This window comes from Halictus rubicundus, chromosome 13 (assembly GCF_050948215.1).
Source record: "Halictus rubicundus isolate RS-2024b chromosome 13, iyHalRubi1_principal, whole genome shotgun sequence".
NCBI lineage: Eukaryota > Metazoa > Arthropoda > Insecta > Hymenoptera > Halictidae > Halictus > Halictus rubicundus.
Window position 1 is genome coordinate 7,617,162 of NC_135161.1, and position 16,320 is coordinate 7,633,481.

The 16,320-nt window shown below is 39.3% G+C and overlaps 3 protein-coding genes across 17 annotated transcripts in view; 1 reads left to right on the forward strand and 2 right to left on the reverse strand.

Annotated features, from left to right (window-relative positions):
• Positions 1-4,882, reverse strand: part of How (protein held out wings) — a 50,085-nt gene extending 45,203 nt beyond the window's left edge. For 4 of the 15 annotated variants that reach the window (XM_076798832.1, XM_076798829.1, XM_076798833.1 and 1 more), the window contains exon 1: positions 3,525-4,876. In XM_076798832.1, coding sequence (XP_076654947.1) covers positions 3,525-3,651 — 127 coding nt within the window. In that variant the 5' untranslated portion in view covers positions 3,652-4,876. Of the gene's footprint in view, positions 1-3,524 lie in introns of all 15 variants that reach the window. The other 11 variants (XM_076798825.1, XM_076798821.1, XM_076798820.1 and 8 more) reach the window with 7 other exon arrangements.
• A 5,810-nt stretch (positions 4,883-10,692) lies between these two features.
• Pit (probable ATP-dependent RNA helicase pitchoune) lies at positions 10,693-13,729 on the reverse strand. The gene is made up of 10 exons (XM_076798942.1): positions 13,514-13,729; positions 13,334-13,426; positions 13,181-13,255; positions 12,842-13,102; positions 12,462-12,776; positions 12,089-12,390; positions 11,865-12,017; positions 11,488-11,658; positions 11,218-11,395; positions 10,693-10,956 (listed from the first exon to the last, which is right to left on the reverse strand). Exons 1-10 carry the CDS (start codon positions 13,608-13,610, stop codon positions 10,796-10,798), a joined length of 1,806 nt encoding a protein of 601 aa, XP_076655057.1. The 5' UTR covers positions 13,611-13,729; the 3' UTR covers positions 10,693-10,795.
• Positions 13,730-14,268: 539 nt separating this feature from the next.
• Gfzf (GST-containing FLYWCH zinc-finger protein) lies at positions 14,269-16,099 on the forward strand. Its single transcript, XM_076799609.1, has 6 exons — positions 14,269-14,543; positions 14,618-14,752; positions 14,840-14,898; positions 15,158-15,299; positions 15,499-15,616; positions 15,702-16,099. The coding sequence occupies exons 2-6, from the start codon at positions 14,618-14,620 to the stop codon at positions 15,941-15,943; spliced, it is 696 nt and encodes a 231-aa protein (XP_076655724.1). The 5' UTR covers positions 14,269-14,543; the 3' UTR covers positions 15,944-16,099.
• The last annotated feature ends 221 nt before the right edge of the window (positions 16,100-16,320 follow it).

Sequence of the window (16,320 nt, forward strand, 5' to 3'; positions counted from 1 at the left end):
CTTGTGAAACAGTACGAACCGCTCCGGCGGCCTGCGTATATTGTAAATAACGAATACAACAAAAGTACGAATAAGCTTTCACCCGATTTCCAGAAAGAAAGGAGAGACGGAGGAGCAGACCGTCGATTAATAAACCAACCGTCGGGTCACGTGTTTCGCGTTCGTTGTACCGCAAATAATGAACCGGTGTCTGTCGTCACCGAATGTAAACAACAGGTACAAGCTGCGATAAGAGATCGGGTAGCTTCGTTAAACAATTCCACGCCGACCTGGAACCTATTGATAAAAATAATTCGCTAACGAGCTTACATAATTCCCTCCAGCACCGGTTAATCGATTCGCGTAAAATAAATCATTGAAAATTTATAATAAATCCGTATACGACCAAGGACCCAATTACTGTGCCTACAAAAAAAGAGATATATAACATACTAAATGATTTAACACTAAAGTTTACGGAGCATTAAAACCGAGTATTTTACATTACTTTATAAAAATAAGAAGAATGTGTCTATCCAAGTTTTCCGCCATTTTTCAAATAATATATACCTAAGGAAATAAGTTTGCTGAGTAATTCCACGTAGATGGATCTTCACAATCTCACTAATCGTAAATTGGAAATATTAGAACCCGTCATTTTGACGGATCCCGTAAACCTAGTGTTAAGTAAAAAAATATTTAATATCTCTTTTATATTCATTGTGCTGTAAAAACAAGTATAATTAATATAGGCAGCCCCACGGTAATTGCGACTGCACTACGGACCGCGCGAGAAGCATTGAATAAACCAATTCGAGAACGGCACATGCACCAACAAGTTATAAATTATGAAAGCATATGCGGACCCCCCGGAACGCGCAAGCAATTACAGAGAGCAGTGGCGCCCAAAAATATTCGTACGTTCGTGGCTCGCCGAAATCTCATTATAAAATTGTCTAATCGCAGCCATCAATTAATCAGAACGCATACACTGTACACGTGCCGACGCGTTGCAACACGAGCCACCAACAGCTCTAACCAATTTTCATCTGTTCGTCGCGCAATACTTTCCCCCTCCCCTCCCCTCCCCCTTTTTTTACGTAAGATCCATTGTCCACGAAAACGCGAATAAATCCGTGCAACGCGAATTTTTATTCGCAAACGCGAAACGGCTTGGTTGCGTCGGTGCAAATATTCCGAAAATAGACGACGCGTCGACCAAAATGGTTCCCGCCATCACGAGCACACGCTCGAGGAACACGAAACAAGAACGAAATATCAAATCTTTGCTAGGGTTAGGGACCCAATTACAGCGGGGGTACCGATTACTGTGCCTACATTAATTATACACAGTTTCGAAGCATAATGAATACTAAAAAAGAGATATATAAGATATTAACTGAATTAATGAAGAAAATGTAATATTTCTGTAACATAAATGGCAATTGTACACGATATCTTTACGCTGACAGTCCCCCGTCCACGACTATGGCTGTTTTCGAATCGTATCTTGCTTCCTCCTTCACCACAAAATGATAAAACGTCCAACGAACGTTTTCCCGAAAACGAGTTGCACAATAATTTTACATTGTCCACACGGTGATTTCACAATGCAATGATTTGGTATGCATCGCACATGCTAATTCATTCGACCATCTTCGAAGGAACTCTTTCCGAAGGTATTTCGTGGCTCGACACCGGAAGGATCAAGCGATCAATGAAATTATTTTCGCGATAAAACGGCGAAACGATAGAAAAATAAATAACAATGTAAACATACCATTTCGAAGCTTGCGGGGCCACTTTTTTCAAGGTTTTTTCCCCGGCGAAAACAATGCGTTTTTTGTTGTACACCGTCGTGTTCCGCGCAGTTTCTCAGGGTTATGTTGTACGTCTTATACATTAAGGTTAATGCCATGGAACATAAATGGCGGGAAGAGGCTCGATTTTGAACCGAAGTTACGGCAGAATGCAGGCAAAGTCACTGAATTTATTCGGAAGATAAATAATAAATGTTGCGTTCAGTAACCGTGAAACTCTACATTTAATCAAAATCGACATCGTACGTCAATCATGTCAATTACGTCGTGTTTACGTTACTTTTTGCCGTAATATTCAGGGTCGTTTAACTTTGAATGCACGTACACGCAGCGTCGAGTACGTTTAATATTAAATGGTTTCGAACTGCGGTTACTGGAACACGATAATTATTCTCAATGTTGTCTGTTCGCTGTCTCTTCGACACTATCATTCTCTCGCACAGACGCAATTCCTGGAAAACAACGTAAATAATGGCCCCTCGCCCTCTACCGAGAAAGTGACTCTGCCCACACCAGAGTGACCATTCACGTTAATTTTGTCAATAACTTGATAATGCGTTGTACGTGGTTTGACCCTCGGTACACGAAACCGAAATGTGTAAACAATTCGACAGCTTCGATACTCGATACCTCTTCCGATACTTCGTCGAAAATGAAGAATCGCTCTATGTAAACGACATTCGCAGAGGTCTGTGTAAATGGCACGGAGGAGATGTCCGAGACAGTTAACCGTGTCTTCGCGAGTTGAAGATACGGTAAGCCGTCTCGGAATTATACAAAATAGGGTAAGAGCCAATTACTGTGCCTACATTAATTATACTTATCTTTAAAGCACAATTAATATTAAAAAAAGAGGTATTAAATTTTTTTCACTAAAATCAGTTAATATATGTTACATATCTCTCTTTTAATATTCATTAATAATCTAAAAATAAGTACAAAAATGTAGGCACGGTAATTGGGTTCTTAGTTCCTGTAGGATACGCATAGTGATCGAGGAAAGCGACGCGACGGTACGCGATCATTTTGTGGCGGATTGTATCCGAACCGACAGATCATCACGAGAATTATGGTTGTTGCGTTCGACTTACTACAAACGTCCGTTGAGCCGGAAAATTTCGCAAAATATGAAACAACCTGAACGGAAGAAGAGAGCGGGCGCTGGGACGCACGTGACATGTACCGGGGAGGCACACACACACGCGCAAACAAACAGATACAGACAGACCGGAGAGTCGAACAGACACACACGGCTGGTTCGAAGCAGGTCCGTTGCCGATTATGGGAAACTACGAGGCAACACGAGAGAGAGATCTCCTCTCGCGTCGTGATACCAGCGCAGACACACACACACACACACACACACTCTCTCTCTCTCTCTCATACACATACACACGGTATTCCTTAACGTTCCGTTTCTGTTTCGTTCCCTTTTTCTCACTGGCACCGCTCTCGCGCGCGCACGAGAGTTGCGGACAGGCGGTATGCGTGTATGCGTGAGTGCGTATGTCGACTCTTGCGATCTCCACGAACTGTGGCGAAAGTTTCGCGGTCATAGAGAAGAGACATGCTCGAACCGAAGTATGTACTCAGATGCGTCTCTATATAGGCGTTAATCATGCAAACTACGCTAAGGCGTGTCACGGAACCAAGTCAGATGCACTACTCGAAGATAAATTATACAGAGATAGATAGAGAGATATTAGTGGATTAATGGTTGCTTACCTTCGTCTAGTAGGCGCTCTACATGTATGAAGACATTAGGGAAAGCAGCTAACTGCTTTCTGTCTTTTAGTAACTGTGACAAGTAGTCCGCTATACTCTGCGTCGTCGTGTTAGTATTATCACACATTGCAATTACTTGATTACTCCTATGGCGGTCACGTGAAAAATAGTAGATTGTTGGAGATAATCCAAAAATATTTTCTCGCAAATCGGGGGGTGGGGGGCGGGGAGAGACGAGAAGAAAGACAGTGGGATATATATATATATATATATATTTATATATATATAAGATAGAGAAAAAGAAAGAGAAAAACAGAGAGAGAGAGAGAGAGAGAGAGTGAGAGAGTAGGTTTGCAAGAGGGAAACGGCGTTGCGATTAAAATCCAATACAACTCTTGGGCTGTTTTCACGTTCAGTTCTCGGCACAATACGTTTACGTCGATCCTTCTCCGGTTCTTCACTACCGTGCAATATTATTCACTTCGATAACCCGTGTACTCGCACAATTTCTCGATAGTATAACTCTCGATATATATGTGTATATATATATATATATATATATATATGTATGTATATATATTCGTACGTCGCGCCTCCTCACTCGTGGTTTCTCTCTGGCGCGCTCCTCGCATACGTCGCCACGATTGCGTTACGTTTTTAGAAATAGCGGAGTCAGTATACTATGTGTGACGGCGAGGAGGAGTAGGAGGTGGAGAACGACGATCAGGAGAAGTAGGAGAAGAGGGATGAAGAGAGTAGGGGGACAGAATGAGAGAGGAAGTGCGAGAAATGTAGGAGAGACAGAAACAGAAAGGACTGGTAAGAGAGCAGGAGAGAGGGAAGAGGAGAGGAGGATGGGGAAGAAGAGAAGGGGGATAGAGAAAGAGAGAAAGAAAAAGAGAGAAAGAGAGAGAGAGAGAGAGTGAGGAGAGAAAAAACGGAAAAAACAAACAGGGAAACACAGAAGAATTAGACAACTGAGAAGGAGAGAAGAGAAGAAGTGAAGAGACAGACAAGAAAGAATGAGAAATAGAGAAGAAGAAGAAGAAAAGAGAGAGAGAGAGAGAGAAAGAGAGGGAGAGAAAAATATAGAGAGGGTACAGGCCTCTCTCACGAGTCGGATAATTTTGCTATTGTCGAGGAAAATGATCTATAGTTTTCGATCGTCGATCGCGAATATTAAAAACAAACACGCGCTGCGGGATTCTCGGCTGTACTGCACCGCCCGTGCATGTGCCGCGACAAGCAACCCGAACGAGCCGGCGAGTGTAACGCGGCGCGCAGCTTTCGATCTGCGCATGCGCCTCCCACGTATTAGTTCTTGCGTGCCTCTATCGGCGCGCTTCTACCGCCCACTACCATATACGGCCTCTGCGCGTACGCGCGAATACTGAGGTACACGCCATACCATCGTCGCATACAAGTTGGATAATTCAGGGACGCGCCCGACCAACGCCGTGCCCTGCATCTTACAATTTTAGACACCCCGAACCGCGATCCGTTCCACCCTGATCCACTAACCGAACGCTCCCCCGGAATCCACGAAACTAACGCAAGCGTATCGAGGATGCTGCCCGAGGGCACGATCTATTGCGCTGCAACCGCGCAATATTGTTTACACCGTTCACCGACGCTTTCTAAGACGCGTCCGCTTCTATATAGATTATGTAAAGACAGGCACGACACGTTCTCATCTGTGCCGTTTACAGAGTAAACGTTTCAATTCACTGTAATTAACGTAATTATTATTTCTTTCTTTTCGTTTTAACATTCTAGCGTTCGCGATTGTTCCCAGCTTGGCCGAATACCCGTTCTGACATTGACCTATTTCGCTATTTTCATTTTGCAATCGAAGACCTTGGCGCGGTGACCAACCTGGCGGTTTTGTTAAAAATCGCACTGGTCGAGGTTGTATAAATATTTTTATAATATTCCATTGTACTGGAGGTTGTGTAAATATTTGTATAAATTCCAGCAAAAACTTGGAATGGACGAACGAATTTTAGTATATCTGCACAACAACGGAATGAATCACTCGGCACACGTTGAATAGAATATATTGTACGGAGATCGTACAGGTGCGATCAAACCGATCCCCGTCAAGAGCGGCGGACATTTAACGCGAAAATGCAATAAATACGTCCGAACGCAACTAATTCGCGACTTGATAAATCTCTCGGTTCGCCCGCTAATAAAGCGACCGCATCTCCGTCGGTTCTTTGCTTATGCGCGCCGGCGATGTTGCAATAAATTTGAATAATGCGTTTTACGTGCAATTGTAATGATTTATATTTGCACCGGTAGCACGGCGCGAGCCTACGGAGATCCTTTTCAAACGAGTCGCGAATTGTAACGGCGACGCTCGACGAATCCTAACGGCTCGTACTTATTAACAAAGACGTCGTTAGGATTCGCCATTGTCCGCGGAAGCTTATAAATAAACAAGAAACGACGGTCCGCCGGGGGAGGACGACGTCGCCGTCGGGTTGATCAGTCGCAGAAAAAACGAGCAAGGCGTTTCGGAAATTCATCTTTTCGCGAGGACTGTGCGTCTTCCGTGGACGTGCTTGTTTAACGAACACGAGCCGAGAGAGGAGAGATTTCTTTTCGCGATATCATCGCGAAATCCGCGTTCCCAAATTCGGCGAACGCCGATGAGTAATATCGATTCTATTTCCGACCGATTCTCGCAATATAAATATTCCCAATTATCGGATAACAATCGATTTTTTCGTTTTAGCCGGGAGCGATGTTCTTCGTTTTATTTTCAGCGTTATTGTTGTGCAATCGGGCCAACTGTATCGCGCGCACCAACAGAGAAAGATAACAATATCGTCTTGAACGAAACAAGCAAAAAGAAAACGGCTACGAGACACAACAGATACGTATTTATGCATACGTATTCATACGTGTTACAGTGTTCGATCGCCTTCTGTTCGTTTTGTAATCGCGCTTTCCTCTCAATAAGCGAGAGGTTACAATACAATTGGTTCTTTCTTTTTGCTCGTTAATTCCACGGTTAATGCTAGTATTCGAAATTACTCGGCTGTCGATTGCGCGCGAGAATGGCAATTTTCGATGATATTTCTGCTCGAGCTGAAAATATTGGCAAATCGTTTACAACTGTCCCTCTCTCTTTCTCTGTCTTTGCCAGTCTCTACGCAGCATGATCAATTCTGTTGTGATCTGGAAGCAGCGTGCTTCAGAATGTATAATTAATGATTTTACCTAGTTTTATTTCCCCGCGGACGAAGGTATCGCGTTACAAATTAGAAGTAGGCATCGAAGGATAATTAAACTTCAATGCATACAATAACCGGTTGCACACCGTCCGCCATTTATTCAGCAAAACCGCGCTCTTTCTCCGCGCGATACACAGTTTGTAATGTCGATCGATGCAAATTTCGACATCGAGGAGCTACAATTTTAAACGTTACAGAATTAATATATTCACGACAATTCTCGACGGTAAATGTTCACTGAAAAAGCAGTATCGCGACGTATGATTCGAGTGCATGACTCAAAATTTCATATTTCAGGCTGGTACTTCGGTCTACTATTTTCAGTATCCTTCGCATAAAACACTATTTTTAGACGCCATTTTCGAAACTTATTGCAACGAATGAGACACTGTACACTGTGCACGATTTCAACACTAAATCCACCAGGCTTGCAAACCAGCATCTAACTTTTCTAGAAATATTACATATAGATCATTTTCTATACTATTGTAATTAGACTGCGGATATTTATGCAAAATAAAACTGCATAGACTGCAAGAAGCAGGAACTTCTCTATGAAAATTACAAGGATCATTTCCTATACAATAGTAATTAGACTGCTGATATTTATACAAAATAAAATTGCATAGACTGTAAGAAGCAGGAACTTTTTTATAAATATTACAAGGATCATTTTCTAGACAATTGTAATTAGACTGCGGATATTTATACAAAATAAAATTACGTAGACTGTAGGATCTTTCCTAGAAAAATTACCAGGATCATTTTCTAGACAATTGTAATTAGACTGCGGATATTTATACAAAATAAAATTGCATAGACTGTAGGAACTTTTCTAGAAAAATTACCAGGATCATTTTCTAAACAATCGTAATTAGACTGCGGATATTTATACGAAATAAAATTACATAGACTGTAGGAACTTTTCTAGAAAAATTACCAAGATCATTTTCTATAAAATTGTAATTAGACTGCGGATATTTATGCAAAATAAAATTGCACATACTGTAGGAACTTTTCTAGAAAAATTACCAAGATCATTTTCTATACAATTGTAATTAGACTGCGGATATTTATGCAAAATAAAATTGCACATACTGTAGGAACTTTTCTAGAAAAATTACCAGGATCATTTTCTATACAATTGTAAATAGACTGCGAATATTTCTGCAAAATAAAACTGCATAGATTGCAGGAAGCAGGGGTTAAAGAAAAATTTATTTCTCTCCTTAATAATGTTGACACATTGAAAACAGTTAATTAGAACATTCGAGAGTACTTCCCGATTTTAGTCATTTTAGAAGCTGGAATCGTTTCTGCCGGTTGAAATAATATCCCGGTGCAACGGTGGTTGGTGCAACGATCAAACCCACGTGCACATTCGTTGCACGTTCTTTTATTTTTTTCGCCGTGGGCTTTTGTGTCGTAGTTAGCTTCTGTCTGTTCGCAGCCGCGGCTGTGCTCTTTCGAAATGGCCAGGTTCGCGAGCCTCGGCGAGCGATTTCGCTCGGATCAGCCGAAAATTTCGACGGTTGCGCAAAATACGGCTGGAAGAAATCGCGCGAAACTTGGCGTGCGTGTACAGAAGTCGCCGAATTGAAAATTAGGCTATGTGGTGTTGCAAAACCATATGTTCGCGGGTCGCGAACACGTCGGGTCCGGTCCGAAATAACTTCCGCCGTGCATCGCGAAAACATAACGACTGCAATTAAAAGTTAGGCCGCGGCCGAAGGTCCTGAAACATTCTTCGATCGACGAGCATAAATGGAAAAATTGATTGCTAACTCGACGGAAGTCATCCTACCCCCCCCCCCCAATTACAGTTCAGCAAAATTTTTCATCGATCTGCAAGGAAACTAAAATATATATATATTTTTTAAGTAATAGAGACGGAGGAAGTAAAGTTTAACTGTAAAATTATTGTAGAATTGTTTGTCTAGCAGAGATTCGAAACGATCAGATCGCGATGGAGAATTAGGGTCGCGAGTATCGCGTGGTTAAACGTTTCTGTTCGTTCCGCCGGTATAGTTATTACCTCCTCGCACTGTCTTTCAATTTACGCGTGCCTAAGAATTCGCTGACTGCACTCTCGCAAAGGTCTCCGGACAAATTTTCTGTACGAACATAATATGTTTATAATTTTCTCTATTGTATAGAAATAAAATGCTGAATATTAATTTCTCACCAAAATTCTCATCGTTGAAGAATGCCCAGTTACGTTTGCAAGATGATTTTGCTTCTTTTGAGGGAATCTTTGCGGGTAGATAAATTGTCGAGAGTGTTGCTGGAGGCTGTGCGCCGCTTGGGCGAGGTTTGACCATGTTTGGCGATGCGATCCTTTGAAATTTCAGTCGCCGGGACATTATCTATTTCATACGTCGCTGATAGGAACTCGGAAAGCCAGTGATCGAAGGCTGCGACGAATTCTATAGGTTCTCGCCTTAGTATTCTCCCACGAACATTTACGTTCGAGCCATATCCAACGCGTCTACCCACGTATATTGGTTAATGTAAAATAGCGTTGACGTCATACAACATGCGCCATACATGGTCCTACAGAGAAGCAACGTAGGTGTCGTGTGCTATAAAGTAGTCGTCTTGATACGTTTTTACAATTAACAGACGGCCTGTGGCACACCTTTTTCTAACAAACACGAAAAATTCACCTAACACCCGTCCCTCGACCATGCATCATTAGGGCGGGGGTCCCAATTACTGTGCCTATAATAATTATAAGTATTTTTGGAGCATAATGATTATTAATGCAGAGATATTCAATTTTTTTCTTTAAAATCAATTTCTGTGGTGGAACCAATTACTGTGTCTATAATAATTATAAGTATTTTTAGAGCTTAATGATTATTAAAACAGAGATATTCAATTTTTTTTTCTTTAAAATCAGTTAATATATCTCCGACAATATTTATCTCCGAGAATTGTATTCGTATATTAAAATTCTTGAATAAAGGAAATTACTGATATTTTGTTATTTAAATAATGAAATTATTCGTCTGGAACTCTACTATCCTGATGCCGTCAATATGGCGACGTACGTCCTTAAAGGGTTAATAGGGTATTTATGTGATTAAACGTTACGTTGAAGAAACGTTTGTCTTGTCAGGCGAATTATGTATACAATGGTATTTTTGAAGACAGATTGAACTTTGATTGGATTAATGACTCTGTGTGCTTCATTTATCTCTTTTGGATTTCCACTGGCGGCGATCTATTCGTGGTCAGATCTAGGCAATCGGTATTGTGGGCGATAGATCATTAGGGATCGTGGATAATATTAAGCTAATGTTCGAGTAGTCGGAATTTTCTTTGCCTCAGGATACCTTCGAAACGTAATTTAGAATACATTATGCGTGTAATAATTATATTAGTTTACTTGAATCGTTAAAGATAACGAATAATATTTATTCGTACCTTGAATGGACATTTTTCGGAATATTTCGGGACTGAATGTAATGTGAAGTATTATTCGTAATTATATGTAATAATCCTAGTATACAGAAGAAATTTATTACGCGATATATTATCGTAATGATGTCATGAAATACTGCAAAAAGAATTTTCGAGAAATTCAATGAAATTGCAAAATGGATCAATGATTTAGGAAGATAAAGAATTAATATTTCTCATTACAGTCAATTTCCGTAATGTGTAAAATGAATTTAAGTCACATGCAGCGCCATCTACGTCAAAACGCTCAAACAACTTGCCAATTAGGTTCAAACCTTTGCCGCGAGATGGCGTCATCGTAGCAATTCATGGCGGTCTATTTGAACTGAATATTTGAAGGGAAATGCATCATTCTCCCTTACTTCTATTATTTTTCTTAATACGTATTAATTATTTCGCTATTTGATAAACTAACATTTATCCTCGGCCGTATTGTCTTAATTATAAGAACAATTACAGGATTCTAGGGAGAATAGACGTGTAGTAAATTTATTCTTGGTGGGAAGTACTGTACAATTGATGTGTTAAAACGATTTTCATTTATTAAACATGCGAAAGTTCTAATTATCTAACGAACTGTCGATTGTCAGACGACTTTTTCTGACGGAAAGTTTTGGTACGATGCAATTGCTTCTCCGAGCCTGGATTATTCATACCCTTTAAGTAACCATAACCGCCTCCGGCTAACCTCTTTCGAGGTCGTGAATTCTTGCTCACTCCCACTTCTACGACGAAATCAAGTTAAGGATAATTAGACTTAAATTTACAGGACTCTCGAACCTCGTTGACACGACACAACAATTATCGAACTTTGGCACGAGATACAAAAACATTGTGCAACACTTATCGGCCATATTGAACTAACGAAGATCGAAAACTCTAAACTCGTCGATATGAATTAAAACGAGAAATTTCTACGAGACATACGAACCTTGATAAACAATTCGCTATTAAATTGTTTATGTATTTCTTTTAAAAAAGGATACTCAAGTCTATGGCCGGCGGTACAAGGAAACCAAAGGATTTCGCAACTTTCGCTAGATCCAAGGTTTCAATATCAAAAATTTGTTTTAAATGATGGGAGTCGTACGCCCTCACGTATGCTTTAAATGCCTCTTTCGCCGACATGTTCAAAAAGTAATTTTTCGAAATTAACTTTTCCAACTGAAAGAGAAGCATCAACGATTTATGAATAAGCGGCGAGCTGCGGAAGCCAGTTTCTTATCTTTGTTCGAAAATAAAAATTAGACGCTCACCTGCAACTGGATGTCAGCAATTTTATTCCACGAGAAATCGAATTCATTTACTGGAACCCTTGCTTGTTTGAGATAGCGAAGAAAACCGAGCTCTTCCGGTCTCAAAATTAATAACGCATGACCACTACTGCCTTCTCCTCGAGCTGTTCTACCAACCCGATGAATGTATTCCTAAAATAGCATTTATATGTAATTGGTCATTTCCAGGAATATATTTCACCCATTGCAAATATTAACTCTGCAAAAGCACTCTGCGGTTGTAGTCTTAAAAATTCTTCTATAAACTTTGTATAGAATTTTTCGAACGATTATAGTGTAGTCCAATAAGACAGTGTGCCATCGCAGAATTAAAATCGATTAACTTTTGGCTAATTAACCTTAGGATCATCCGGTGGATCATACTGAACGATCCAGTCAACTGCAGGAATATCTAGACCACGCGCTGCTACATCGGTGCAAAGAAGTATACCGGTAGTCGCATTGCAAAACTGGAAGAACGTTGTCGTTCTTTTCGTTTGCTTTTGTTTTCCCTAATAAACAGAAAATGCATAACAAAATCATCTTGCATTTCAACGTGTATCGATCATTCTTATGTACTTACGTGTATACTTAATACTGGTAAATCGATATAGTTCAGAAGCTCGTGATGGTATTTGACCGACATACAAGAGCTGAAGAAGACCATCACTTTTTTCTTTCGATTTTTCTTCAGGAAAGTGAACAACAGTAATAATCTTTTCTCGCTAGGACAAACCACGTATCCCTGTTCCAAACCTTCGACCGTCGCTTTTTCTTTATCGTCGTCGACGCCAACGTACACCGGTTCTTTTCTCAGAGCCAGAGTTGTTAACATTTCCGTTTTCTTGGTTTGCGTAGCGCTGAACAACATCGTTTGCCTTTTTTCTGTAAATAAAACAATTCAATCATTCCTAGTAACTTTCAATTCTCCTGATCCTTCTGCTACGATAACTAACTTGGTAAAATATTTATAATTTGCTTGAGCTCTTCTTCAAATCCGATATCCAAAATACGATCGGCTTCGTCGATAACCACACACTGGAGATTTTTGAACAAAAAGTCTGGTGTGTTTTGCAAATGATCCAACAATCTACCAGGCGTGGCTACAACAATGTTGACTCCTTTAGAAAGTTTCTGAGCTTCTGTTTGCCTGTTCGCGCCACCCATTAATAAACCATATGTGTGATAGTGATACTTCATTAGCTCCTTTAAAACTCCAAAAGTTTGCATGGACAATTCCCGTGTTGGAGATATGATAATACAGCCCGTGCCTGTAAATGTTCAATGCATTCAAATAAACCGAAAACAATTACAGTTGTCTCCATTGTTCACATACCATTACGAGGCATAAATTTCAGTTTATAAATCAGCTCGATAGCTGGTATTAAAAATGCCAGAGTCTTTCCCGATCCTGTTTTAGCAGCACCCACTAAATCCCTGCCTTCCAATAACGGTGGTATCGCTTTCGCTTGAATCTCAGTCATGTTTGAGAAACCCATTTCTTGGATTGCTTTCAAAGTGTTCTCGCACACAGATTTTTTTAATACACTGAAACTTGTGTCGTTCGTTACCTCCAATCCTAATGCCGATCCAGGCACTGATAGTGAACAAAAATGAATTAAGTATATGCACAATATTACACTATTTAACTAACGACTAATTGCATTAAACCTACAATCTACAGTGTCTGTATTTATATTTTCATCGTCTGTGCTTGGTGGCGCATTGTCTTTCGCTTCCTTCCTCTTCTCTGAAATAGAATTGTGTACGCAATTGTTAAAAACATCCATCGATTATTAGGTATAAGTGATCCACTGTTATCACTTACTATTTCTTGGAGCATCATTTGTGGAAGGTTGTTCGAATCCATTCGAAAATTTCGTATCGTCTTCCGCGTTATTTTGAACTTCGCTTTCGTCTTCTGTCAACGCATAATCAGATATTAATTGAAATTCCTTTAACGAATCATTCGATAGAACAAAAAGTCAACTACGAAATTTCTGTTTACCATTTTGGGCTTGTACTTCTCGATCTTTCAGTATCTGCAGTTTCCTCTTCTCCCTTTTCTTGATCTTTCGCATCAGAACTTTTTCAGGCACAGACATATTTATATTTTATAGAAGAAAATGTAATTATTCGAAGAGATTCAACAGCAAGTTTTAACAATACACGTTTCACCTTTCATCCATGTGGTACAGTGGCCTAACCTCAATATACAAAGCAACAAGATGGTATACAACTACACCATCAGATGGGGTTCCGTGTCAAACGACCTGAAATACCGACAGAAAATCACAGATTTTTTAAGCTTCTCGTGGATCTAGTTGCAACATTTATCGTTCGTCAGTGTAGAGGGCGTAAGAAATCTAGTTGGTGTTAACGATGTCGGTATTTCAGATCGTGGGACACTGATAATGATATAAAAAAAATGGTGGTTACTTCAAATAATGTACACGAGTACGTTGGTAACAACATTGCAGCTTTTATTTCTAACAAAACTTAAAAATTTTTAAAAGAATACAACTAAAAGAATCGGCACTTTCAATAAAATGTAACATATATATTTACAAAGACATGATAATTAGTTAATTGTTATATTGAAAATATTACATTTTGGTACTATTATAGTCAATATTTTTACACAAGAAGAACGTTTAGTCATAATCGAAAGACTTTCCTTCAAGTATTCCCATTTCTATAAAATTTATGTTTTTCGCAACTTCAACGTCAATGTACCACGTCCTCCCCTTATCAGATCAACTTAATCTTTTGCAGGAATTGTTTTCTTACTAAATGACACAATTTTAGGGGGAGGCGTGAAAAAAATCACGCAAAAAAATTTCACCAGGTATAGCTAAGGTCCACCCTAGTGTACATGCACTATGCATTGAAATCGAGGCCACAATTAAAGCCTTGAGGATCGAAGTGAAAGGAACTTCGGATAATGTGTCCGGTATGTTGACGCTGCATTCTCAGTCTTGTTAGGAACGTTACAGAAGTTTTTCCTAGTCGAGTACAATAAAATCCTCGTATTTCAAGTAAGCATTATATATAAAGTTTCTATTGTATTCGATTTAAAACTAACGCATATTCTAATTTTAACTTACAACAGATGAAGCTTTATGCCGTTTCCGATGGACCACCGTCCCTAGCATGTCGCCAAGCATTGAAAGCTCTGGGCATCGATTATGAATTGGTGGACGTTGATTTCGGCAAAGGCGAACACATGACGAAGGAATACGAGAAAGTATGTCTATCGTACGATTCAAAATCTCCAGCTTAATTATTAATTTATAATTATTAATAATTAATTATATCTGTGATTCTTTTACAGTTAAATCCACAAAAGGAAATACCTGTTTTGGTAGACGGTGACTTGGTAATGGGAGAAAGGTACTTTTCTGTAGAGTATATGCTACTCAATTGACACAGAAATTGTATAAAATTATCAGTAAGATAATCAGGAAATATTGGTAATAGATTATTTTATAAAATTGTTGAGAGTAGTTCCCCAATTTATTTTCATGTCATATTATTTAAAACTGTGGTTTTTTTTATGTTGGAGATCATTTTTGAGAAAATTGTTTATTTCTCTGATACTCGACACGTCCAAATTAATGTTATGCAATTTCTTTTTGCATGTACGCATCAGCAATGCTATTTTGCAATATCTGGGAGACAAGTACGATAAAGATGGTAAACTGTACCCAAAGGATGCAAAGGCAAGAGCAATTGTCAATCATCGTTTGTGCTTCAATCTGGCCATGTATTATCGCAACATTTCCGAATACGTGGTACGTGCCTGGAATAAACATAAACGAATATAAATAAATATGCACTAATTCAAGGCCCGGTTTATTGCACGGGGAAAACTTGAAAAAAGGAATTAAGAACAAAAAATCACACCGGTTCGAAGTTTGACAATTTTTCGGTGAAAATTCACCGAGTAGTTTATCTTGCGCAAATATTATTGTTATTAAACATTGTTCGCAGATGGCTCCCATATTTTTCGATTACGAAAGAACTCCCTTGGGACTGAAGAAAATTACGATCGCTTTAGACGCTTTCGAGACGTATCTGAAACGTGAGAATTTCGAATATGCTGCAGGAAGTGAGTACCTCTAGTTACATCAACTTCTGTCTACTGACTATTACTTATAAGTCGATTATATATGAACAAATAATTCTTTTGACAGACACATTGACTATCGCCGATTTCCCGCTGATCACCGCCACCCTGTGTCTCGAAGCAATCGATTTCAAATTGGACCAATGGCCACACATACAGAAATGGTACAACAATTTTAAAAGAAAATATCCGGAGTTATGGGAAATCGCTGAGAAAGGCATGGAAGAAATTCGACACTTCGAGAAGAATCCGCCATGCATGCCAGACATGGATCATCCGATTCATCCTGTCCGCAAAAGCAACGCGTGAAATCGACCAATGTTTCATATAAAATGATTTCCTACGTACAATTGCTTTCCCCGTCTTAATTGATGTCGCAGCATTCTCAATTTTTCATTCGTGTACTCAAACTTTGTAACTGAAACAACATATAAAATGAAATATAAATGAAGATGATTGTGAATATTTTATATAAAATTATTCTCACATGCAATGATTTCCTCTGACTTAAAAAATAAATGTATATGCCTACCTTGATATCGCAGCATGCTTCGATTCTCATTCACAAGTGTTGACACTGCAAAAACAAATAAAATAAAATGTGCACGAAATTATGAAAAAAAATTAATATTACTGAGGATGAACAGGTTTTTTATCTAAACGGAAATTGTTGTCAACTTATAAGT